Genomic DNA, 25,877 nt, shown 5'->3' with positions numbered 1-25,877 from the left:
AGTTCCCTAAGGGAAAGGCTAGTAATGTTGAGATTCTTTTGGCGATGGGCTAGGATGCTGTGAGCTCTGTCTTCCCTCATAAAGGATAAAGATGTAAGAGATTTTCTGTTTTTCTGATGTCCACTAAGCACCGCTCAGTCACCCAGGTACAGTTTTTAAAAGGAGTATTAATATTAAAAATGAAACAAAAGTTAATCTTTGTCATATTTTTTAAACAACATATTTATGTGCTTCACAAGTGGCCGGTTTAGCAGGTTTCCCACATCCTTGGCGAACACAAAGTCCAGGTGGTTGAACTTGGGCCAGGAACAGCCAGGTTCAAGGGACTCCAGCACTCCGGTGCTATTTAACTCGGTTGCTAGGCGTTGGACTTGCTGGAAATAGAAAAAAGTTGATTTAAGTTATGAAGTCATCATCTATATACTATAAAAGAACAAGAGTGACTGATGCATCAAGTCAACTGATGACTACTGATTTGTCAAGGTAGAAACTTGAAATTTACAAATCAGCATTGTTATCAAGTGGTGCTTAGATAGCAAGGGTGTTTCAATTTCAACCCCTTAAAGGGTGAAAAAGGGGAACAAAGCTTGTGTCAGAAACTAACATGAATAAAATTCTATCTGACCTCTATAAGCCTAGAAACGGCTTTGATCTAAGTTACATATTTGGTTGCAAAATACAATTTTATGCCATAATATGTCGGTGATTGTTTTGGTAAGGTGTCCAGTTAAAAGGTGTGATGCGCAAAAAGGCACAGGTTCGAATCCCACCTCGCCCATATACCAATGACTATTTTCGAAGTTATGTTATGTACATTAGTTTGAATACTAACCAATGCTCTTACGGTGAGGGTAAACATGTTGAGGCTATGGATGTGTAACCATGATCGATCAAATACCGATTTGGTTCTGCAAAGTTTGCGGAGGTCAGATGGGAGTCGCTTTGTGTAAAAATCTGACTCATCCAATCTAGGATCCATGGTCAAAGGCACACCCCAGGCTCCTCTCCAGAGTTGAAGATGCAACTGGGACTAAAGCCTGGAGTACCAATAAGCTAAAAAAAAACCCTTTCAAAATCCGTTTCACTGTTATAAAGATGTAAGTATACAGGGACAGACAGCGGGAGAGATGTGTATATTTTTAAAAGTACAACTAACAGATTTCTCAGTCAACTGGTCATTCTCCCCGTAGAACAGGGAGACGGGCACAGCCACTCTGGATAAGTTGTACGGCTTCACAGCACCCCATAGACCATCTTCCCAGGATGTGAAAACTCCTGTGAATTAATAAAAAAAATTGTAAATAATAGGACACCCCAACTGCAGGTAAATACATACATATCACGTCTATATCACTTGCGTGGTAGACAGAGCCAATAGTCTTGAAAATACTGATAGGCCATATTCAGCTGTTTGGCTTAACGATAGAATTGTAATTCAAATAGTGACAGGTTGCTAGCCCGTCGCCTTAAAGAAGAATCCCAAGTTTATAAGCCTATCCCTTAGTCGTCTTTTACGACATCCATAGGAACGAGATGAAGTGGTCCTATTCTATTTTTTATCGGTGCCGGGAACCACACGGCACTGGTAAATTGGTAAAGTAAATTGATATGGCCAATGAAAAGGTTGACATACATAGGTACACATATGTATATTATCACGTCTCCATATCTTACGACGTAGAAGACAGAGCCAAAAATCTTAAAATAATTCAAGGCATGTTCTGTTTATCTTCCCCGTACAGATTGTAGAAGTGAATGGGCTCAAGGCAAAGGCTAATAATAATATAATTTTAGGGGTAGACAGAGCCTACATTTCTACATGTCATCTATACACATACGCGACTTGCGTTTGGCTTTTTTTATAATGCCATGTCATATTTTAAACTATTTATATACTTATCCGCTTTTACTAATTCATTACATTTTGTGGTAATTCTATTAATTTGGTTTTGCATTGTGGTAAAGTTTATTTATATTTGTTTTTCTTATTAATTAGGATTTAAATAATACGGATTCGATTAAGTTAATGTGTTACTCATTAAAAAGCGGTTGAAAAGATTAATTATGTATGTAGTAGTTGTTAACCGCAAAATTAATTATTGTATATTGCTAATTAGGCATAGTTTAACAACTAATACCTATATACAATTATGAACTTTCGCATTATATCTATATTAATATTATAAAGCTGATGAGTTTGTTTGTTTGTTTGAACGCGCTAATCTCAGGAACTTCTGGTTCGAATTGAATTGAAATCTAGGAAGGCTTTAGGCTATATAACATCACGGTTATTAAATAGTATTTTTCTTTTTATAAAACGTCCATAGAATATTTGATTCCCGGGATTATCTTAACTCAAGCGCGTTTACCAAATTAACTTCATATCTATACTAATATTATAAAGAGATAATCTTATTTGTTTGTAACAAATTTATATTTTAAAATTTGCTTGCGCATCTCTGTAGAGATTTGAAAACTAATAAACCGATTTTGATGATATTTGACACAGAGTGTCTATATATGTCTATAGTGAGTTTGAACTATATTTTTGGAAATTTCCAAAAACTAGTCATAATTTACCTGTTATGGCAATTTTTCCAAAGTGCTCCAGTTGCTTCCAAGACGCCGGCTGGAATCTAGCTAGTATCACTGGCGTTATATCCTAAAACAGATATGTTGATGTTGTATTAAATGTCTTGACTGTTTGTTTGTTAAATGTCTTGGTACAGTCCATTTTTTTAGATATATGATATAAAGGTTAAGAATCTTTATAATATTTAAATTTATTTTATAAAATCTTATGATGTATTTTGATCAAATTAAGGACGTCCTGGCAAAAAAAAAAGAAAATTTTAATATCAATTTCATAGCGCGGAGTCAAATTCAAATTAATTTTTTTATTCATTATTATAAGATACTTCATATCATCTTAATAATTGTCACATCTTTTGGTTTTACAACATTGGTTGACATCAAAAAAATTACTTAAAACTAAGTTTACTGCCGCTTCCGAAGCGTCAATGTATGCATTGATTGAAGAAGCGGTAACAAACTGCACTGCAGCATTTTGCTTCAACAACGTCAAATTCACAACTATCCAAACTTAGACATGTGGACGAGAGATAAGTCACCTTATTAAGGCACCATTAAAATTTTCTGATATAATTATTACATACATACATACATATGGTCACGTCTATATCCCTTGCGGGGTAGACAGAGCCAACAGTCTTGAAAAGACTGAATGGCCACGTTCAGCTGTTTGGTTTAATGATAGAATTGAGATTCAAATAGTGACAGGTTGCTAGCCCATCGCCTAAAAAAGAATCCCAAGATCGTAAGCTTATAATTATTTCATGCAATAAATTAATGTTCATTGACCATCATCTCACCCAATCATTCTGCTCATAGTCCTCGCCAACGATGGAGAATATGACCCTCATGCACATATCGGCGTCTGGGTTTCGTATCGAACAGAAACTGCTCACGATGAACTCCATGGTGGAAGGCTCGAAGGCTACGGAGAGCATGCCCCTTGTTCGCAACGTGTTCTGAAATGAGGCAAATTTTAGGTGAATCAATCAATTTTTTATTTGTGACAACAGGTTACAATGATATTAAGCTCCCCTCTTCCCGCGTACAAGGCGCACAAATACGTCGGATTTCTAGAACCTATCATGAATTAAGCATTATTAGTTTTAAGCTAAGATTACATATTGTGATTTTACACCTAAGTAGGTACATAAGAAAACAGATATTTCGCAAATTTTGCAGAAACTACTAGTAACAAACTTACTTTCGCATTTAAAATATTAGTTGATGAGGTAACAAAGATAGTAACAATTCACTTAAAATTGCTTATCTAATTGTGACAGATCTAGAACAGAAGCTGCTTTCTCTGTTATACATTTATGGGATTAGAAAAATATTTTCAAAAGATACTTACAGGCAAGTTAACGGTTTTCAAAAGGAAGTTGGCCAAGAACCTGATGTTGTCTAAATACACGGCAGGAGCGAGACCGACGAAGGCGATGACTTTGTCATTGTACTCGGGCCTCTGGGACATCATCGTGAAAAAAGTGGTGGTGCCCATGGAGTAGCCGATGTACATGAGCCGGTCCAGGCCGGTCACGTTGAGCACCTTGTCGATCATGGCCGGGGCATCATGTTTTCCATGCTCGTGGAAGCTTAAATTTAAAAAGTTTAACATTAATTGAAAAAATTGCTAAAAGAGATACAGAATAAATCTGTCTTTGGGATAAGTAGATTCTCACAAAAGTGGAAGAAAGCAGTAGGCAGTTAAATCGAAAATCTTTCTCTAATTTTTAACTAGTGCCGTGTGGTTCCCGGCACCAAAACAAAAAAGAATAGGACCACTCCATCTCTTTCCCATGGATGTCGTAAAAGGCGACTAAGGGATAGGATTACAAACTTGGGATTCTTTTTTAGACGATGGGCCAGATACCTGTCACTATTTGAATCTCAATTCTATCATTAAGCCAAACAACTGAACGTGGACATTCAGTTTTTTCAAGAGTGTTGGCTCTGTCTACCCCGCAAGGGATATAGACGTGACCATATGTATGTATGTAATCTTTTAACTATTTCCAGTGGCAATCTCCGCCACTGTGCTGACAAAAAGCAACAGACGAAATGCGTTTTTTTTTAAGATAAGTCGATTCTCACCGAAGTAAAAGGAATCAGTAAAACTATAGGCAGTTTGATCGCAAAACACTTCCTTCTCACTTTGGGTATTCTAAATTGCACTTTCCGCCACTCTGCTTTATAATTTGGGTCCGCTTTCCTACATTTATCTTACGACTCTATCCTGTCTTTAGATCATTGGAACGCATCAACAATCAACCAATAAAACTCACCTGTACGACCAGAACTCTGGATTAGTTCTCTTCAATGTCTGATGAGCAGTATGTACATTGCCTCTCAGGTTTCCTATCCATACATCGTAGCCTGCGTCGGCTAGAATATAACCTGGAACAATAAGGCAAGAAAATTGTAGATTTTCAGATCAAAATAGATGACTGTGTGTGTGTGGGTAAAGCAGCACAAAACAGCGCTGTTTTTGAAAAGGCTAGTTGTATTCTCTCTTTTTGATTGACTCTCTTTTTGTTCAGCCTTGCGTCTTCATCATCCATTCCAAGGATTTCTAGCCTCACTCTCATTTCCTTTAAAACGTTGAAATCATTGCTCCGTGTCATTTATATAGAAGCGGATTTATTAAAACAAACTGGAGGATGCATAACTCTTAACTACTCCTTGTCTGTATCTTATTGTATCGAAGTTGGATTGAAGACTTGGATTGAAACCTCACCTAAACTTCTTTCGGGACCCATGATCACAAAATCTGAACTGCTGCCCAAGAGTCCATGGACAAGTAGCACTGCCTTCTTCCCTTTAGCGTTTGGACTCCCTGATCTTCTGGCCGTGCGTCGTCCAGCTGGAATCCTGTGCATCTGCAGGATGTAACCGTCTGGTGTCTTGACCCTGTGTTTCTCCACCGGATAGCCCGCTGATGAGATGAGCTGTGGCTGTAAGAAAATATTCTATTTGTTAGTACTTTTCTCACTGGCTCAGTGGTAGGCAGAATATGTCTCCACTTGCCACGATCACTGATACATCCTACGCATCATCCTCATTTTTCACTTTCTTCATGCAAGCTAATCGTCTCTTTGTCAGCGAACCCCTCAGTTTGTAGAGCAACAATTATTTCGTAAAGCTATCGACAAAACTTTTGTTTTTAGTTCTGACTTCAAAATTTATTTTATTAAAAAATAAGCTAGTTTTTCATTGTATAAAAAAGCGAAAAACGTTATTCGGTAAAGTAGGTAACTAAAACGACCCAATGTCTCGAAAAATGTCCGGACAGTTTTCAAAGCAGACAAAGTTTCCTACAGTTTTTAAAAAGGTTAACTATTTGCAACCTCACTCCACATTGAAGTTGGCAAAAATAAGCTCTAATACATTACAGGATCAACATATAATTAAAGACTATGTTAAACAATGTAATGTTATACTTTGGAACCAAGTCGCGTGCTGTTAAAAGCCGATATTACATTGATGGTGATAATGATAATGGGTCAAAGAAGCAGGCTTTGTATCGACATGAATAGCTAATAAATGCTAAGCCATTAAGGTAATTAATAATCAATGAATTAACGACGTGAAGTAACCTCTTCAACTATGAAAAATTAAAAAAGATACAACAAATCAAGCCTCTTTCTTGGAGGAGTGGGCAGATATTATATCTTTCCACTTGCCACGATCCCTGCTTCATTATTTGGTATTTTTGTTTCAATAAAGAATTCTTCACTTATTGTAGCCCCTTTTTAAGATGCGAGCACCATGTTTTTCTATAATTATACTGCCTTATTTGTGGTTTCACGAAATACCAAAATTGTAGTAAATTCTGCATTTGATGTTATATCATCACGAATCCTTATATAGATGGCGTTTGTTTTTCTCAAAAAGAAAACTTTATTTCGTGTTAGTTTTTCTTCCACTTGGCTTTTATCTCGATTACATACTCATCTTTCTGGAAAGGAGCCCGGAATGAGGCTTTTGACTACGATGCTGGATTCGGTAAGGTTTTCCTCTTATATAAAGGAAATCTCATTGTGCATAAATCTGACCTTTCCCAATTCAGGTTTATGGTCACAGACAAAGGGGCAGTACCAAGACTAACACCAGAATTATTATGAGGCTTGATTAATATACCTTTACTGTATTGACAGGTATATACCTATACGTAGGTGGTGTGGTATAAAAAGGCACCATTTGCGTGATGGCTATTGAATGTAAAGCAAGCAAGCGTTTTGAACAATGCTTCGGCTAATAATAAGGAAAAATGCCCGTAATATAAGATAATAGTATGCGCCACAATTTAAAAAATAATAGTGGTAATAATGTATGATTAGATTTTTATATAATGGCACACGCCAATATGAGTTAGGTGTCGTGTGAGCATGATGAAGAACCATTAGAATTCGTTAGCATTAGACACTAAAGATTTACCCCTTAGTAAGTAGATACATCAAATAGTTTTTAGACTCTTAAGTTCACGTTCTGAATCTTTCCAATTAATTCAAACGAAATAAAAAATATAATAAATAATTTTTGCCTCGCAATACTTGCGTATTTTGCATTATTACCTTTGATCATGTAATTCAGCGCTGGACTATCAAGCTACTATGACTACTATGGCAGTGCCGTGTGGTTCCCGGCACCAATACAAAAAAGAATAGGACCACTCCATCTCTTTCCCGTGGATGTCGTAAAAGGCGACTAAGGGATAGGCTAACAAACTTGGGATTCTTTTTTAGGCGAGGGGCTAGCAACCTGTCACTATTGGAATCTCGATTCTATCATTAAGCCAAATAGCTGAATGTGGCCATTCAGTCTTTTCAAGACTGTTGGCTCTGTCTACCCCGCGAGGGATATAGACGTGACCATATGTATGTATGTATGTACTATCAAAAATCCAACACTACATTTATACAATTCAGTAAACGCAAAATTTTTGATTTATATCTGCTAAAGCTTCAGTATCATCATCCACGTAATCGTTCATCTGACCGATATCAATCTGTAATCCGCATTCCTATTAAAATTAACCAAATATTATATTCTGTCCACGCAGTGAAGTTACATTATTAAATGGATATTATTTACGTGTCATTACTTTGATGTTATCAGGAACAGGAAGTCAACCTTTGCGTTCTTTCGGTGGAATTTCAGAACATTCAATTATATTAAAAAAACTCTTTAATCTCTTTATAAAAAAAATCTAGTAATCTAGTAATTAATTTGTAAGCCTATCCCTTTGTCGTAAAAGGCGACTAAGGGATAGGCTTACAAACTTGGTATTCTTTTTTAGGCGATGGGCTAGCAACCTGTCACTATTTGAATCTCAATTCTATCATTAAGCCAAATAGCTGAACGTATGTATGTATGTAATCTCTTTATGGTATTCTTCTTCCTTGTGTTAATCTCGGCTACATTGAGAAGTGCCAGGAATCACACGACTCAATCTCTTTATGGTATTGTCTGCTTTACTACTTTTACCGTTATTTGTCCTTACTTAATACTACGGGCTTACGATTTAAAATCAAGGCATAGGCTAATAAACTTGGGATTCTTCTTTAGGCGACGGGCTAGCAACGTAGTAACCTGTAACTATTTGAATCTCAACTCCATCTTTAAGCCATACAGCTGAACGTGGCCTATCAATCTATGTGGGACAGTTAGTTCTGTCTACTATGTAAGGGATAAAGGCGTGATTGTAGTTATGTATGTATCCTTTCTTATCCAGAACGTCCAAGATATTATTAAAGCCACGACGGCAAAACAGTAGATCAAATCTGTCTTCATATTCTCAGTAACATTAACTCAGTCGTATTTATTATCATAATGACTCGGAGCATGCTTTTGAAAAATTTACTACACTTCGTGGCCTTGCATCTATAGTTTTACAAATTCCAACAATTCAACGCCGCGTAGGTAGAAGAATTACAGACTGAAAAAGTTGTTCTTTTAATGAACTCAAAATCACGCTCGCACTTCCAACTATTGTCCGTCATTTCTAAAGTTTCGGCGTTAATTTCACATATATTTACCACGTGTACAAATCATCATTCGATTTAACACTTTTCCTTTTGCTACTTCATTAAATCAAGCGTCCATTTGCAGGACGCACGTGTTTTCTTATTTCTAACTACTGTTGCGTGTATTAAGTACTTTCTTATCATCCATAATAAGCTTTTACGACGCAAGGTCACGTGAATGGCTATAAAAAGATGAACAATGGCCAGCGGCGTTATTCAGTTCACGTTTATACGCATTATGTCACAAAGTCGCATGAGGATTCTGAATTACAATTAGATTTTTCGCGTTTCCTACAACGTCAAAGGTGGATTCAGCCTTTGGGAATGAACTGGCACTGCGTCATAGTTTAAAAGATACTTCTAGTTAAGCTGTTGAAACTGTATTGAGATCCATGGAAATATGAGTGCTAAAAAGGAACATTTTACTTGGAAACACCTTAAGATCCTACTAATATTAAAAATGCGAAAGTTTGTGAGTATGTCAGGATGGCTGTTTGTTACTCTTTCACGCAAAAACTACCGAACCGATTACGATGAAATTTGGTATTTAGGTAGCTGAAGATCCAGATTAACATATAGGCTATTTTTTATCCCAGAGTTCCCGCGGAATTGATAGGGTTTCTATGCGGACGAAGTCGCGGGCGGCCTCTAGTATTATATAATTTAACTATGTTTTATGTAAATGTTACCAATTAAAGACTATTGTGTCAATTGTTTTTGTATTGTACCTATAAGTTTGAATACAAATATAATACACCCGTAGGTGTGAAAAACTAATAGTCAGGAAAATTGCATTATAATTGCAATACATTTTATGATTTATGTTTAAATGATGTACATCAGCATACGTTTAATGTTAGTCTTGATCTTGACCGTTCATATAATTTATCTTTCATATTATTCATTCGGATATAAATCCTGTCTGAAAAATTTTTCCCTGCTCAACCGCGGAATTTTGGTAAAACTTCGGATAGTCTTCTTCCTCCTGGCTTAAGTCCCGGTTGCATCCTCACCATTCTGGAGACGAGCCCGGGATATGCCTTGCCATGAGTCCTGGATTGGGTTATTCAGGTTTCAGAAAACTTTGGACACTGAAGGTTGAGAAACTTTACTAACGGATTATTGGTGTCAAACACAAAATAGTTCTATGTCATAAGGAAATTATTGAAGTGAAAAAGAGACCCCAGTTGAATGGATTGGTGGTGCGATGGAGGGAAAAGAAATACTCCAAATATTATCCAACTAGAGGCCGCCCGCGACTTCGTCCGCATGGAAACCCTATCAATCCCGCGGGAACTCTGGGATAAAAAGTAGCCTATGTGTTATTCTGGGTCTTCAGCTACCTACATACCAAATTTCATGGTAATCGGTTCAGTAGTTTTTGCGTGAAAGAGTAACAAACATCCATACAAACTTTCGCCTTTATAATAGTAGTAGGATTATAATAGTAGTAGGATAAGAGTAAAAATTGCCTTACGATAAAAATCTGCACTTGCAATTTAACGGTAAAATTCTATAGTTCTGAAATCCCCAAGTCTCAAGACTTAATTATCCTAAAAAGGTGGTTTGAAGTCTCGCCCCACTTTTAATTGTATCATATTTGTTTTAACGTCCATTTTAGTATGCGCCGTGCAGTCTGAACACTGGCCGTTCTACTGAATATTTAAACTATTTTTATTGTTATTCTCAGTAACATCTTCAAGGACCTTGGACAATTCATATTCTGGTGTCTTGTGGGGTTTATTGCGACTTCTATTGTCATCACTTCATCATCCTACTTCTACGGTAGGTCGGCAATATATGTTAGATTCTTCCACTATGTACGAATGCCGTATGGTTCCCGGCACCAATAGGAAAAAGAATAGGACCACTCTATCTCTAGATAGGCTTATAAACTTGGGATTCTTCCTTTGACAGGCTAGCAACCTGTCACTATTTGAATCTCATGTCTATCATTTAGCCAAGCAGCTGAACGTGGCCTATTAGTCTTAAAAACTGTCGGCTCTGTCTACCCCGCAAGGGATATAGACTTGATTTTATGTAAGTAGGTATGTAGGTACGAATAATTGAACTTTTATGATAAGTTGTTTGGTTTATATTCCCTCGTTGACGTGATTGAAGCAAATGCTACGGTGCAGTTTGTTACCGCTTATTCTACACTGACGCTTTGGAAGCGGCAGTAAACTTAGTTTTTAGTAATTTATTTGATGTCAACCAATGTTGTGAAATAAAAAAAAGATATGTCTATTATTAAGTGATGTTGAAATTTCCCATAATTTTTTAATGTGCCGTGTGGTTCCCGGCACCAATACAAAAAAGAGTAGGACCACTCCATCTCTTTCCCATGGATGTCGTAAAAGGCGACTAAGGGATAGGCTTACAAACTTGGGATTCTTCTTTAGGCGATGGGCTAGCAACCTGTCACTATTTGAATCTCAATTCTATCATTAAGCCAAATAGCTGAACGTGGCCATTCAGTCTTTTCAAGACTGTTGGCTCTGCCTACCCCGCAAGGGATATAGACGTGACCATATGTTTGTTATGTTTATGTATTTTTGAATTCAGTTCAAATTTTTATTTCAGTACTTCATTTGTTCTGAAAACTGGAAATTAAAGAATAATGCATTATGCGGCTCTGATTAATAAGATTTCAAAATTTATATTCATCACCGTTTCATAGTGTGACATCTTCGTGCGAAGCTGAAAATCTTTCATTACGTACAGACGTCATAATATCATTGAGATGTCTCTTCAGTATAATGATATAGTTATCACATGATACATTACTATAATCTTCTTGTCCGTCCGTCTTTCGTATTGTTAAAAAGGACGCATTGTTGTTTCATTCACATTTTGTTTTTAAATATTTTATAACAAATTGTCACATAAAAGAACTTAACGCTAATTTATTTATAATCATTAGATTCATATAACATTATTGTAAGCCTGAATTTGGGGTAATATTGTCAAAGTGCATCCCTAAACATACACACAAATATTCATGTCAAATTTCAACTACCCTAACAAGAAATGGTATTCTTAGAAGTTTAAATACATACATATATTCACTTCTATATCCCTTACGGGGTAGACAGAGCCCACAGTCTTAAAAAGACTGATTGGCCACGTTGAACGGTTTGGCTTAACTGCAGTATTGAGATTCAAATAGTGACAGGTTGTTGGCCCATCGCCTTGAAGAAGAATTCCAAGTTTATTAGTCTATCCCTTATTCGCCTGCGTTTTAATAAGTTTAAAAATATAGCCCTCATTTAATTTTACTTACCACTGTCATGTAGGCCTCTTTTTTCATGGCCTGTGAATCTGTCAGCATCACACCAAAACATAGCACAATGGCAACAACGAAAATATACACATTCATATTGTCCTTTTTGATTTCACTATAGTTTAATTTCACTATAATTTATGGTATTAAGTATCGTAAGATTTATATCTTATTTAAATTAATTCATTAAATGATCCAATTCTGCAATAAAATTTATGATGGAATTGATTTTTACATATTTTTCTACTTTTTATTGTTTTTTTTTTAATTCTTGTAATGACATAATTATAATATGTATATTAAAAAATAATCATTATTGGTATCTTATTTTCTGTTCTGCAAATAATTTTCAAAAGCATTATGTAATCTTTATGCTGTATCTTTTTTCGTTGTTAAAATTATATTTAAAAAAATACATTAAAATTAATGATTCGAGTAATTTTGTCCGATAAGGTCTAAGTTCATCATGCTAGAAAATTGGAATCGTTGTATTCATAATAGCTGCCGACGTTTGACCGACCAACTTTAATAACTAATACCCACAAGTTTAAAAAAAAAATATTTACGTGTACCGAATTTACGGGTTAGAAACGCGCGCAAAAGGGGTCGTTTACAAATGTCACTGTCACGGCCGCGACCGCCCTCGAACTGAACGTATCTTCTGTGGCGGGTTCATCTGTTGTTGTATTACGTGACCAGTGATGTCAGAATTTAAAGCCTGTAATTATGTGTAGAAAAAAAAGAAACTTTTTTTACCAAATATGTAGTAAGTTTGTGTAAAGAGAAGACACAAGAATCTTTTTAAATATATACGATAAATGTTAGTCTTGCAAATAAAAATGTTTTTAATATTTTTACGAATAGGATATAATGTACTTTGTTTTTACCAAATATGTGGTAAGTTAGTGTAGATTGTTAATTTTTTTTATGATCCGATTCGCACAAGAATCTTTATATATATATATATATATATATATATATATATACGATATATTAAATCTTACAAAAAAAAAATGTTTTTGATATTTTATCGAATCAGAGGCTACAATAATTAGGTAAACGAATCTCCTGTGGCGGGTTCATCTGTTGTTGTGTTACGCGTGACCAGTGATGTCACAGAATTTAAAGTCTGTAATTACACGTAGAAAAATAAATACTGTTTTTTCACCAAATTTGTGGTAAGTTAGTGTAGATTGTAATTTTTTTTTTTATGATGATCCAGATCTCACAAGATTCTTTTTATAAATAATACGGTATATTATAATCTTACAAAAAAAATATATGTTTTTAATATTTTACCGAATCAGAGGCTACAATAATTAGGGTCGTTTTCAAATGTCACTGTCACTGCCACGGCCGCGGCCGCCCTCGAACTGAAAGTGCGTCTACGAGTATAACGCTATGCTCTCCTGTGTCGGGCTGCATTTGTATTTATCGCGCCGTTTCATCTGCTGTCGCCTATCGTGACCAGTGTTGTGAGAATTTAAAGTCTATAATTAGGACTATATTTTTACTTTTTTTTTACCTACAGAAATAGCCCATATTAGTCATTATAAAAAAAACGGCGCAGATATTATAGTTAATTTTAAATTTTAATTTGCAACACGATTGCAATTTAGAACTGTTCTCAATCCGACCACAATTCCATTTTAACTTTCTTCTTTGTTTAGTAGAGATCTAGAGGGTACTTATTTCCCATGGAAAATAGGTTATTATTGTTTATTTTGTACAACATAGTTTTGAAAAATATAAATGCTATTAAATTTTTAGTTGTCGACCAAATTGGGGACGTTTTGGTAAAAAATCAGGTCAGGATTGTCCTTAAACTAGATGTAGTGAATTGAGTTTGCTGTGATCAAAGTAAGGGGTAAGTTATAGGCTCTGCCTAGCGGGAAAAGGGCGTGATTGTATCTACATACATATATATATATATATAAAATATATATTATTATTGTCTATATAGATATTATCTTCCGTTACTGAATGACTGACTGACATACGTACGACATACAGCGCAAACCGTTGGGTCTAGAAAATTGAAATTCGTCTTATAGAATCGAGATTCCTAACATTGTCTTGGGGTGCACTAAGAGAGGATTTTCAGAAATTTCCGCAGGAACGGAAGTAAGCGGTTATTGTCGTTTCAAGCGGACGACGTAGGTACGACGTAGGCGTATGTACTCTAGTTTATACATACATACATATATAAAATCACGCCTTTCCACTTGCCACGATCTCTGCATACTTCCTTCGCTTCATCCACATTCATAACTCTCTTCATGCAAGCTCGGCGGTTTCAGGTACTTTTGACCTGACCCTTTACCCTAGTTTATCTATAAAAATATCAAATTTAATACTTACCACGGTCATATAAATCTTCTTTCTCAAACTTTGCGAATCTGTTAACACCACACCCAGACACAACACTATCGATACGCGCAAAATGATTGCACTCATCCTAATATTATTGTATGGCACGAGTTCAAATCACAAGTTAATGTTAAAATAATTATAAGTATAAATAGAATAAAGGGTAATTTTGAACGCTATTTTTAAATTTACTTCTAATTGCTGAAGCCGGATTTTAACAATATCGTTAGTCAAAACGCACCAGATTATGATATATATTATGGAAAAGCACTGTTCACAGACGTGGTCTCTTTTCTCTCTCGAAAATTAAAACAATATATCACGTGCGATATCGCTAATGAAAGCGCACTCCAGTAGGTAGGTACCTTTAACTAGGTACCTACTTTTTTTTTTCAATTTAGAATTAAAGATCTGCGTGCGATATGCTTTAGTGAAAACGCACTGTTTTGTTTGTGATCTCCAAAAGTCACTGCCACGGTCGCGGGCGACGCATGCGCATGTAATAATTCGCTCCCTTGCTCTGCATTTGTTTTTATTGTGGCTCGTCTTGCCCGCGCACTTGACGCGTTTATGGTGACGTGCGCGAGCGCCCTTAGGCCGAACGCAGACATAGTCAGTCATACATACATACAGTCACGTCTATATCCCTTGCGGGATAGACAGAGCCAACAGTCTTGAAAAGACTGTGAGGCCACGTTCAACTGTTTGGCTTACTGATAGAATTGAGAGTCATATAAAGTGACAGGTTGCAAGCTCGTCGCCTAAGTGAATCCCAAGTTCATAAGCCTATCCCTTAGTCGCTTTTAACATCCATGGGAAAGAGATGGAGTGGTCGATCTTTTTTCTATTGGTGCCGGGAACCACACGGCACCGAATGAATGATGAAAATGAGAGTGGGAGAGAATATAGACAGTGCAAGACGGAAACATTTAGCGTGTGCGCACCGCCTTGTATTCCTTCATAAAAGAATAAGAAATTAAGGATTCAGATCGCGATTATGTTAAAATTTGCAAATGGACTTAAGAATTGGGAGTGCGTCACGTGTCACATATGGTTATTCTTTGTAACTCTGGCCAGAATATGGGATTACATCCTTGTTTTTTTTTTTTTATATTGAACGTAAATAATATAAATAGTGGCGCAGGATTGATTGTGCCGTGTGGTTTCCGGCATTTTAGAATAGAACCACTTGGTATCTGTCCCATGGATGTCGTTAAAAATGACTGAGGGATAGGCTTATAAACTTGGGATTCCTCTAGTAAGCGATGGGCTGGCAACCTGTCACTATTTTAATCGTAATTTCGTCATGAAGCCATACAGCTCTGAACGTTGCCTCTCAGTCTTATTAAGACTGTTGGCTCAGTCTACCTCGCAAGGGATATAAACGTGTGTATGTATGTAGATTCAAAATTCGTTTCTTAATTGGCCCAAAACTTAATTGAAGTTACTTATTACAATGTAAACTTATTTTGGGGTCATGTCAAGTTAATAAATTATATTCGTTATATTTATTTATATATTTATTACTGTTAGTACTAACCTAAGTATCAGGTAACTTCCGTATGTTGATCGTTAACCAAAGGTCTGTAATAAATTAATGTAATATTACCTTAACATAAACAATTATAATCATACTCGCTGTTGCACGCCGCTTCTTCTGAGTAGGTACTTATTTAACCACCAGGAAAAAATAGGTGGTTCTTTATTTGACCAAGATGATTCTCTCTCTCTCTTCTTAGTTTGATGTACGTATGTTTGATTATCTCGCGTTCCACTGGACCGATTTCGATGCGGTTACATAGAAAAGTGTTTGTTAAACTGAGATTGGAGACGGTCCTCTTTTTACAAATTAAGTTGTCTAAATAAAAATGAATAAACAAATAAATATATATACGGGACAAATTACACAGATTAAGTTAGCTTCGAAGTAAGTTCGAGACTTGTGTTACGAGATACTAACTCAACGATACTATATTTTATAATAAATACTTATATAGATAGACATCTTATATGGCCCATGTTTTGAAATTTTTACGAGGGCGAAGCTCCGTTCAAAACTTAGTCCTAAAAATAAAGAATATAATAAACAAACAAAATATGGAAGGTAAAAGACCTCTATTAATTAAATTCAGGTTTTTAGTTTCGGTCTTTTTTTTAACCCAAAGTTCCGGGGTTAAACAACATTAGGGTTCCACACCTAAAAGATAAAATCTCAATTCTATCACAATAGGGTATCCTATTGTGATAGAATTGAGATTCAAATAGTGACAGGTTGATAGCCCACCGCCTAAAAGGAATCACAAGTTTATAAGCTTTACGACATCCGCCCTTAGTCGCCTTTTACGACATCCGTAGGAAAGAGATGGAGCAGCTGAGCGTGGCCTATCAGTCTTTTCAAGGCTGGCGGCTCTGTCTACCCCAGTAGGGATAAAGACGTGATCATATGTATGTGTATGTATACCCTATTGTATGTATACCCTAAGTCCCCGCTGTCTGTCCGTCCGTCTCTCAGTCATCAGGCTGTATCTCATAAACCGTGATAGCTAGAAAACTGATATTTTCACAAATTATGTATTTCCGTTGCCGTTATATCAAAAATCATCATCACCATGGTGGCTTCTTGAGGATCCAGTCTTGCACATAGGCTTCTTCCCTCTTCTTTCACTCTTGGCAATTTTGTGCCAGTCTCAGCCTCCGTGTCGTCGGATGTCGTTTCCCAACTCTGCGGTGGTCTACCACGCCCTCTATATATATATAACAATAAATAGTAGAAACGTGTGTATAAAAAATAAATATTTAAATAAATAAATAAGTAAGTTACAAATTTGATGATGGTACGGAACCATTCGTGCGCGAGTTCGACTCGCACTTGGCCGGTTTTTTTTTTGGTCGGCCCTACGAATATGGATTCGAGTTCCCAAATATTTGCATATTCTTCAATTTGCAGTGCTTATCACTACATAGTATAAAACAAAGTCGCTATTTTAGTCTGTTTGTCTGTATGCTTAAATCTTTAAAATTGCGCAACGGATTTTGATGCGGTTTTTTGTAACAGGTAGAGTGATTCAAGAGGAAGGTTTTTATGTATAATAACATTTATAATTTTGCACCCGTGCGAAGCCGGGACGGGTCGCTAGTAAGTTTATAAATCGTTATTTTTATTATGTGAGTGGAGACCACGTACAGGAATACGTAGCGTAGGACGCGTCTCGCTATCTTGTGGGGTAGACAAAGCTTACAGTCTTGAAAAGATTGAAAGGCCATGTTCATCAGCTGTGTTGCTTTATGATGGAATTGAGATACAGATAGTGACAGGTTGCTAGCCCATCGCCTATATTAGGATTCCTTAGTTTATTAGCTTATCCCTTAGTCTCCTATTACGACATTCATGGAAAAGATATGGAGCGGTTCAAAAGGCTCTATGAAAAGCATTTTACATACATACAATGATCACGTCTTTATCCCTTACGGGGTGAACAGAGGCAACGGTCTTTTGAATAGTATTTCTCCTTAGTGATAACATTAATCTTCGAGACACGAATCAGGATCGGTAATAATAAAATGTCAATTAACAATTGTGTTATCTTCATACGGTTATTAATATATAATTTAAATAATATTAGGATGTTTGGAATTTTTTGGCGGGGTGCGCCGGCCTTCAACGTATAGTGATAAGATTTTAAGAATTCATGTACATAATCTTAAAAGTTATATTATATTATACTAACTGTCCCGGCAAACGTAATTAACGTAATTTCTAGTTAAATAAAATGTTAAGGGTGGACAACCCTTATCAGTAAGGGGTATGAAATTTGGATGTTGGCTGATTCTCAAACCTACTCTATGATGTGCTCACAAAATTTCATGAGAATCGGTCAAGCCGTTTTGGAGAACGACAAGAACGAACATTGTGACACGAGAATTTAAATAAATATTATTATAAGTATAGATTACATATATAAAATCGCGCCTCTTTACATATCTAAAAACGGAGGCGTAGGCAGAGACATCTTTCCACTTGCCACGATCCCTGCATATTTTTATTACCTAGCCACCTGCCACTATTTGAATCTCAATTCCATCATAAAGCCATACAGCTGAATGTGGCCTTTCAGTCTACCCCGTCTACAAGGGATGTAGACGTAACTATGTGTATGTATTACATTGACATGATTTTCTTTCCTAAGATGACACAACGCTAACAGAATTATGGGACTGAAAACTTACGGAGAAAGCAATATGTACATACATACATAAATTCACGCCTCTTTTTATTTTTATTTATTTATTTATTTATTGTGACAAAAACGGACGGACAAAAACCTCTTCTTTCCCGGAGGGGTAGGCGGAGACTACCTCTTTCCACTTGCCACGATCTCTTCATACTTCCTTCGCTTCAAAGAAAGCGATCCTCTGCAGAAGATTACAAATAGTCTTTGTGATAATTTCTTAATGATCAAACTATTAGAGAGAGTAAATTAGTTATTTTTATCGAGGGCACCGCGTCACGGCCCTAATGTTCCTGCCTCCGGAACACTTGAGTGTCATTATAACAACTCACCTGTGGAAGATTTTCTTAATTATTTCATTAATCTGCTGACCGCATATTAAAACGTTTATCAATGAAATTGGACAGTTTTTTACGTCATAATTTACAGTATCGGTGATGCGGCTAATGATTGATGTACCTATAACTTTATCGTTTAAGATGCTATTTTACTATTATTATGCAATACGAGTATTAGCCTTCAATTTAGAGCAATTTACAAAAAAATACAGGTTTGTCGCAAATGCTACGGAAATTATAGTTTTTACCGGGATAAAAAGTACCCTATGTCCTTTTCCAGAGTCTTTTACGCAAAAGATTGGTTCAAAAAGTAACGCGTGAAGAGGTAACAAACAAACTTACTTACTTTAGGTACTGCCGGGAAGAAGAGGGATTTATACATATTATATCGTATTTGTATATATAAGTGCTGTATGGTTCCCGGCACCAATAGAAAAAAGAATAAGTTAATCTCAATTAGTTAATTAAACCAAACAGCTGAACTTGGACAATTGGTTTTTACGAGACTGTTGGCTTTGTCTACCCCGCAAGGGATATAGACGTGATTATATGTATGTATGTTATTATTTCAATTGGTCTATTTATCAGTATTACCCAATCATTAATACAGTTTTCCCCATTTTCGAAGATAATTGAGGATAACAGAATAAGAGTGGTAAATCGATGAATAGTTGGTTTTGCTGAGTGAAATACTCCCATTAGTCATAAATAATTACGGATGCTTTAGGCACTATTACATATGATTAAAGACTTGGTAATTTTAGAGCTATCTTTTTATTAAAACGCGCTGAAGCTAAATGACAATTTAGATGTAAAAAAAAATTTTACTCCTTTATTGTCATCGGATTATTTATCTGTTTCCTATTTTGGTGGAGAATGCTATTAGCATAAACTACACCTATTGTACCTTTGTAGCTCAATAAAACTATAATAAATTGATAAATAAATTCAAATATCGAACGACGCAGCATGAGCGAGAATTCCACCCGTACATGGGCGATATCCCGACGCTTCGCAACTTGCAATTTGCCAAATCTTTCATCATGCGAACCGCCATGATTTGGAATTCTCTCTGCATCTCTCTTCCCCAATACATACATTTTAGGGGATTTTCATTGCAAGAGTGAGTAGGCACTATTTGAGCTCGCGTCCACCGCCTTAGGCCTCATCTTGCTTACCAAAAGGCAGATTGAGGTCTAACGCACTAATAACTATTTAAAAAAAAATTCCTATATTCTACTCTTCTACTGCGTCCCGGGCTCTGAAGGACGGACGTATCGCTTCAAAGGGAAATCAATATAAAAGTAGATTTTTCAATATTCAGTTTTAACTTCTTCAGTACATTATTCATACCTTCTATATTACCTTACATATTTAACTGGCATTGCCTTACCGTGATAATTAAAATTACCTTTATTTTTATTCACAGGTGGTAAAAGAAGCCATGTCACCAACAACAACCAGTTCTGACACAGAAAGGACGGAACTCCTCGGCTCTTTGACCACACAACAGCAGCAAAGGACCAGCGCCAGGGTCATTAAGAAGCTGAAGTTAGAACCTCCCGCCGAGAAGAGGGGCAAGCGGGATGGTCAGCCGGACGGTGAGTAGATGACTTCACATGACGGGTTATTGACCTTGCAATAACATCAGAAACTAAAGGTAGAACCTTCTGCCGAAGAGGAGCGGTAAATTGAATGGGCGGCCTCACTGTGAGTAGATGACGACACAGGTCTCCTCGTATCATTGACCTCGTAATAGCAGCCGAGAGTCATCAAGAAGTAAGAACCTCCTGCCGTGAAGAGGAGCAAGCGGCGTGGACACCCGCATGGTGAGTTGATGACGTCACAGGACTTCTCGTATCATTGACCTCGTAATAGCAGCAGAGAGTCATCGAGAAGTAAGAACCTTCTGCCGGGAAGAGGGGCAAGCGAGATGGTCAACTAGACGGTGAGTAATGACGTCACAGGCGTTCTCGTATCATTGACCTCGTAATAGCAGCAGAGAGTCATCGAGAAGTAAGAACCTCCTGCCGAGAAGAGGGGCAAGCGGGGTGGTCAACTAGACGGTGAGTTATGACGTCACAGGTCTTCTCGTATCATTGACCTCGTAATAGCAGCAGAGAGTCATCGAGAAGTAAGAACCTCCTGCCGAGAAGAGGGGCAAGCGGGGTGGTCAACTAGACGGTGAGTTATGACGTCACAGGTCTTCTCGTATCATTGACCTCGTAATAGCAGCAGAGAGTCATCGAGAAGTAAGAACCTCCTGCCGAGAAGAGGGGCAAGCGGGGTGGTCAACTAGACGGTGAGTTATGACGTCACAGGTCTTCTCGTATCATTGACCTCGTAATAGCAGCAGAGAGTCATCGAGAAGTAAGAACCTCCTGCCGAGAAGAGGGGCAAGCGGGGTGGTCAACTAGACGGTGAGTTATGACGTCACAGGTCTTCTCGTATCATTGACCTCGTAATAGCAGCAGAGAGTCATCGAGAAGTAAGAACCTCCTGCCGAGAAGAGGGGCAAGCGGGGTGGTCAACTAGACGGTGAGTTATGACGTCACAGGTCTTCTCGTATCATTGACCTCGTAATAGCAGCAGAGAGTCATCGAGAAGTAAGAACCTCCTGCCAAGAAGAGGAGCAAGCGGGATGGTCAACTAGACTGTGAGTTATGACGTCACAGGCCTTCTCGTATCATTGACCTCGTAATAGCAGCAGAGTGTCATCGAGTAGTAAGAACCTCCTGCCAAGAAGAGGGGCAAGCGGGATGGACAGCCTGATGGTAACTAGATGACGTCACAGTAATTCTCGGGTCATTGACCTCGTAAAAGCAGCAGAGAGTCATCGAGAAGTAAGAACCTCCTGCCGAGAAGAGAGGCAAGCGGCGTGGACACCCGCATGCTGAGTTGATGACGCCATCTTGTACTGCAGTCGGTTCACTGACAACTGAAAAATTAAAATGAAAAATATTTCTTTGGAAACAAGAACGTGTACAATTTAAATTATATAGTATAATGGTGACATCTGCAGAAGTTATGTTAACGCCCACCTCCTGTAAACGTTTATATAATGTGTTTCCTTAATCTTGCCACCTTATCAATTTATAACAATAAAAAAACATACATACAATCACGCCTATTTCTCGGAGGTGTAGGCAGAGACTATATCTTTCCACTTGCCACGATCCCTGCATACTTCCTTCGCTTCATACTCTTACTTTACTCACGGGTACTTTCGGGTACTCTTGACCTGACCCTTTGCCAGGACGTACATAATTTGATCAAGATACGTTCGTCTAGGTCTTCCCACTCCGACCTTTCCCTCCATACTCTCCTTGTCTATCTGCTTAGTCAACCTGCTCATTCATCCTCTCCACATGGCCAAACCATCTCAACATACCCTTTTCTATTCCTGTAACTACATCTTCTTTCACATCACAACATTCCCTTATCACGCTGTTCCTTGCAACAAACTACACTGCAGCATTTTCACCGGACGTCAATTTACAAATATAGATCTCTCAAATCTAAATCGTGGACGAATGCACATTGTCTACATTAAAAAAACATGAATGAATGTATGTATGTAAATGTAATGTAGATATGTTTAATAGAAATTATCTTTACAGACCTGACTGAATGCGATACACCCAACAAAATGGAGCAAGAATTGAAATTTCCAACGGTGAAACAGCGGATGCCCAAAGCTCTGTGGTCCACCGACGAGAAGAACTTATTCTTCGAGGCCCTGAATGAATATGGCAAGGATTTTGATGCTATAACCGCATATATATGTGCTAAGGTAAACAATTTTTGTTTGCACTCCTCTCATTTTCAACTTGGTTCAATTTATGCATATGTTTTTAATAGCATATCCCTTAGTCGTCTTTTACGACATTCATTGGAACGAGAAGGAGTTGCCACACGGCCCTTATTCCTGTCATACTCCTTACAACAGGTCTCTGGAAACGTATTATTTTCTCTCCGTGAAATTTTTGGGAAAGATGGCATCAAAAGTTGATGGTATAATATACTTAAACAATGCTTAATTTTATTTATTTGTTTGTTTGTTGTGGGCAAAGAAAAAAGGCTAATGCTTAATTTTATTTATTTCTATTTTGCAGGCAAAGAAAAAAGGCGTGCCCGATGTGAACATGAAGACGAAGACGCAAGTCAGCCATTTCTACTACAGGACATGGCACAAGCTGTCCAAACATGTTCATTTTGACGAGAGTGAGTGTCGTCATTCACATACATACATACATATCGTCACGTCTATATCCCTCGCGGGGTAGACAGAGCCAACAGTCTTGGCATGACTGAATGGCCACGTTCAGCTATTTGACTTAGTGATAGAATTGAGCCTGAGCCGAGCCCATCGCCTAAAAAAGAATCCCAAGTTTGTAAGCCTATCCCTTAGTCGCCTTTTACGACATCCACGGGAAAGAGATATGGTATGGTCCTATTCTTTTTTGTATTGGTGCCGGGAACCACACGGCACATTCACATTTTTGGTGAAAATTTATAAAAATAACAATAGCGTTATGTTCCTTCTGAAGAAATGTGGATAAAAATAGTTGCCAGTAATTTAGAGTCTACAGAATTTAGAGTAGAATTTGGAGTCGCCTTAGTCGCCTTTTGCTTTATCCATCCCATAATAATGAATAAAAATTTTGAATTTGCAGTAAATTTTATGATCAGTGACGTCAAAATCACGTAACTATAATGTTAACTATCAATTCAATGTTATCACGGAAGACTGGTCATAAATTACACGTTCAGTTATATGACCGTGTAATAGTTATAGAACCGTTTTACAGCTTATGTATTTAGCATGATCTTGTAAGAAATTACATACATGTATTAACATGTCACGTCTTTATTTCTAACGAGGGGTAACACGACGGAGCCAACAGTGTCAGAAAAGCTGAAATGCCACGTTTAGCTGTATAGCTCAATGGCGGAATTGAGATTAAGATAGTGACAGGTCGCTAGCCTTAGGTGATAGGCTATAAGGAATCCCAAGTTTATTATCCTATCTCGGTCGGTGGTCCCGGGTTCGAAACCCGGCCAAGACATGATGAGAAAAGAACTTTTTCTGATTGTCTTGGGTCTTGGATGTTTATCTATATAAGTATTTATTATAAAATATAGTATCGTTGAGTAGTAATCTCGTAACACAAGTCTCAACTTACTTCGAGGCTAACTCAATCTGTGTAATTTGTCCCGTATATAGGTATTTATTCATATGTATAATAATCTTTATACACATTTCCTTTTCCATTACAGATGTCAAGAAAGTGGCGCAAGAGCTGTACGCGTTAATTAATTACGGCGAATTGCGAAAGAAATTAGTTTCCGTAAGCGAAAAGACATGCGCGCGCCTGAGCGAGATGGTGCAATGCGGCAGTCTAGTTGTGCGAGTGAGAGGGCGCAATGTAAGAGTGAGGACGCCAATGTGTCGCGCTCTGAGGAGGCTGAATCAAATTCATGGTAAGTTATTCTTCAATAATTCAAAGAATTTTTTTAAATAGTTTAGAAGTAAGTAAGTTTGTTTTGTGAAGTCGTGCTGCTTCGGTCTTCCCGGCGCCTCTCTTCTCAGCCCGGGAGCCCTACAAAGCGTGCGCTCGCGCATCTTTGAACATGCATGCTTTGAGCATGCGCGTGCAGGCGGCCGCGCACAACCCGCGCTATATATAGACTAGCGCCATGTGCACACGTAGAGTGAGACTGACAGAATGCCATGTGTCAGAGCGCGCGTGCGGGCCGCGCGTGTGCTCGCGCGCGCTGGTGTGGCTGCGCGCGCGCTCGCTGCGGGCGTGGGCGCGCGTGCAGGCGGCCGCGCACAACCCGCGCTATATATAGACTAGCGCCATGTGCACACGTAGAGTGAGACTGACAGAATGCCATGTGTCAGAGCGCGCGTGCGGGCCGCGCGTGTGCTCGCGCGCGCTGGTGTGGCTGCGCGCGCGCTCGCTGCGGGCGTGGGCGCGCGTGCAGGCGGCCGCGCACAACCCGCGCTATATATAGACTAGCGCCATGTGCACACGTAGAGTGAGACTGACAGAATGCCATGTGTCAGAGCGCGCGTGCGGGCCGCGCGTGTGCTCGCGCGCGCTGGTGTGGCTGCGCGCGCGCTCGCTGCGGGCGTGGGCGCGCGTGCAGGCGGCCGCGCACAACCCGCGCGCCGCCGCGCACGCGCCGCTCTCCGCGCGCCTCGCCGACTTGCTCGCCGCGCTCCATAAGCGGTGGAAGGTTCATGTATCCTTTTGAAGTTTGTGCGGTTTTTATGCGTCTATAGATTGTTTCTTAAACTGATATAGATTGTTTATAAAACAGTCATTGGGTTTAGAGCTATAAGTACAATGGTGGACTTATAACCAATTGGGATTTCTTCCAGTTAGCTGAAATATAAAGGAAAGACTGCAAAAATTATCGTGGTATAGGCGTGCCATCGTCGATAAATATATGCTAAGGTATTGATTAATAGAGGATGGGATGCTCAAGCGGGATTTTGAAAGGGAATGGGATGTACGGATCAGGTATTTTCATTGCGACGAACGACGAAAAATCTATTGCTCATTCGTGGATCTGGAAAAGGCCTATGACAGAGTTGAGAGGAATGAATTGTGGTCAGCACTTTCTATGCATGGGGTGAGCAGTGTCTTAATACGAGCACTGAAATCCTTATATGAGGATTCGAGTGCTTGTGTCAGGATAAACGGAGCGCACACTGAGTGATTTAAGATTGAGAAAGGCGTAAGACAACGATGTGTTGCGTCACCGTGGCTGTTCAACCTATTTATGGACAGTTGTTTGACAGATTTGAAAGAGTCTGAAAGTGGATTAAGGATGAATGAGTTACTCGTCAAATGTCTGCTCTATGCCAACGATTAGGTTATACTGGCGTCATCAGCGGAGGAGTTACAGGAGATGGTAAACTGTATGCATGAAGCTTTAAAAGGGAAAGGAGTGAAAGTGAACGTAAGTAAAACTAAAACACTGGTTTTTGAAATGGAGAAAGAAATGACAGCATGTAATATTTTGA

General features: G+C 38.1%; 2 protein-coding genes across 2 annotated transcripts in view; one reads left to right on the top strand and one right to left on the bottom strand.

Annotated features, from left to right (window-relative positions):
* Nucleotides 1-25,877, top strand: part of LOC106142184 (protein cramped) — a 50,105-nt gene that overhangs the window by 869 nt on the left and 23,359 nt on the right. The window contains exons 3-7 of the mRNA XM_060950176.1: nucleotides 20,268-20,439; nucleotides 22,459-22,631; nucleotides 22,954-23,062; nucleotides 24,119-24,322; nucleotides 24,912-25,090. Of these exons, the coding sequence (XP_060806159.1) occupies nucleotides 20,268-20,439; nucleotides 22,459-22,631; nucleotides 22,954-23,062; nucleotides 24,119-24,322; nucleotides 24,912-25,090 (837 nt within the window). The remainder of the gene's footprint in view (nucleotides 1-20,267; nucleotides 20,440-22,458; nucleotides 22,632-22,953; nucleotides 23,063-24,118; nucleotides 24,323-24,911; nucleotides 25,091-25,877) is intronic.
* Nucleotides 192-14,726, bottom strand: LOC132903065 (lipase 3-like). Its single transcript, XM_060950360.1, has 8 exons — nucleotides 14,263-14,726; nucleotides 5,330-5,546; nucleotides 4,878-4,989; nucleotides 3,947-4,187; nucleotides 3,393-3,551; nucleotides 2,581-2,662; nucleotides 1,157-1,275; nucleotides 192-374 (listed from the first exon to the last, which is right to left on the bottom strand). Exons 1-8 carry the CDS (start codon nucleotides 14,356-14,358, stop codon nucleotides 192-194), a joined length of 1,209 nt encoding a protein of 402 aa, XP_060806343.1. The 5' UTR covers nucleotides 14,359-14,726.

The sequence above is a fragment of the Amyelois transitella genome, chromosome 21, assembly GCF_032362555.1.
Source record: "Amyelois transitella isolate CPQ chromosome 21, ilAmyTran1.1, whole genome shotgun sequence".
Taxonomy (NCBI): Eukaryota; Metazoa; Arthropoda; class Insecta; order Lepidoptera; family Pyralidae; genus Amyelois; species Amyelois transitella.
The sequence above is the reverse complement of the archived record's forward strand: the minus strand, read 5'-3'. Positions and strand labels throughout refer to the sequence as shown.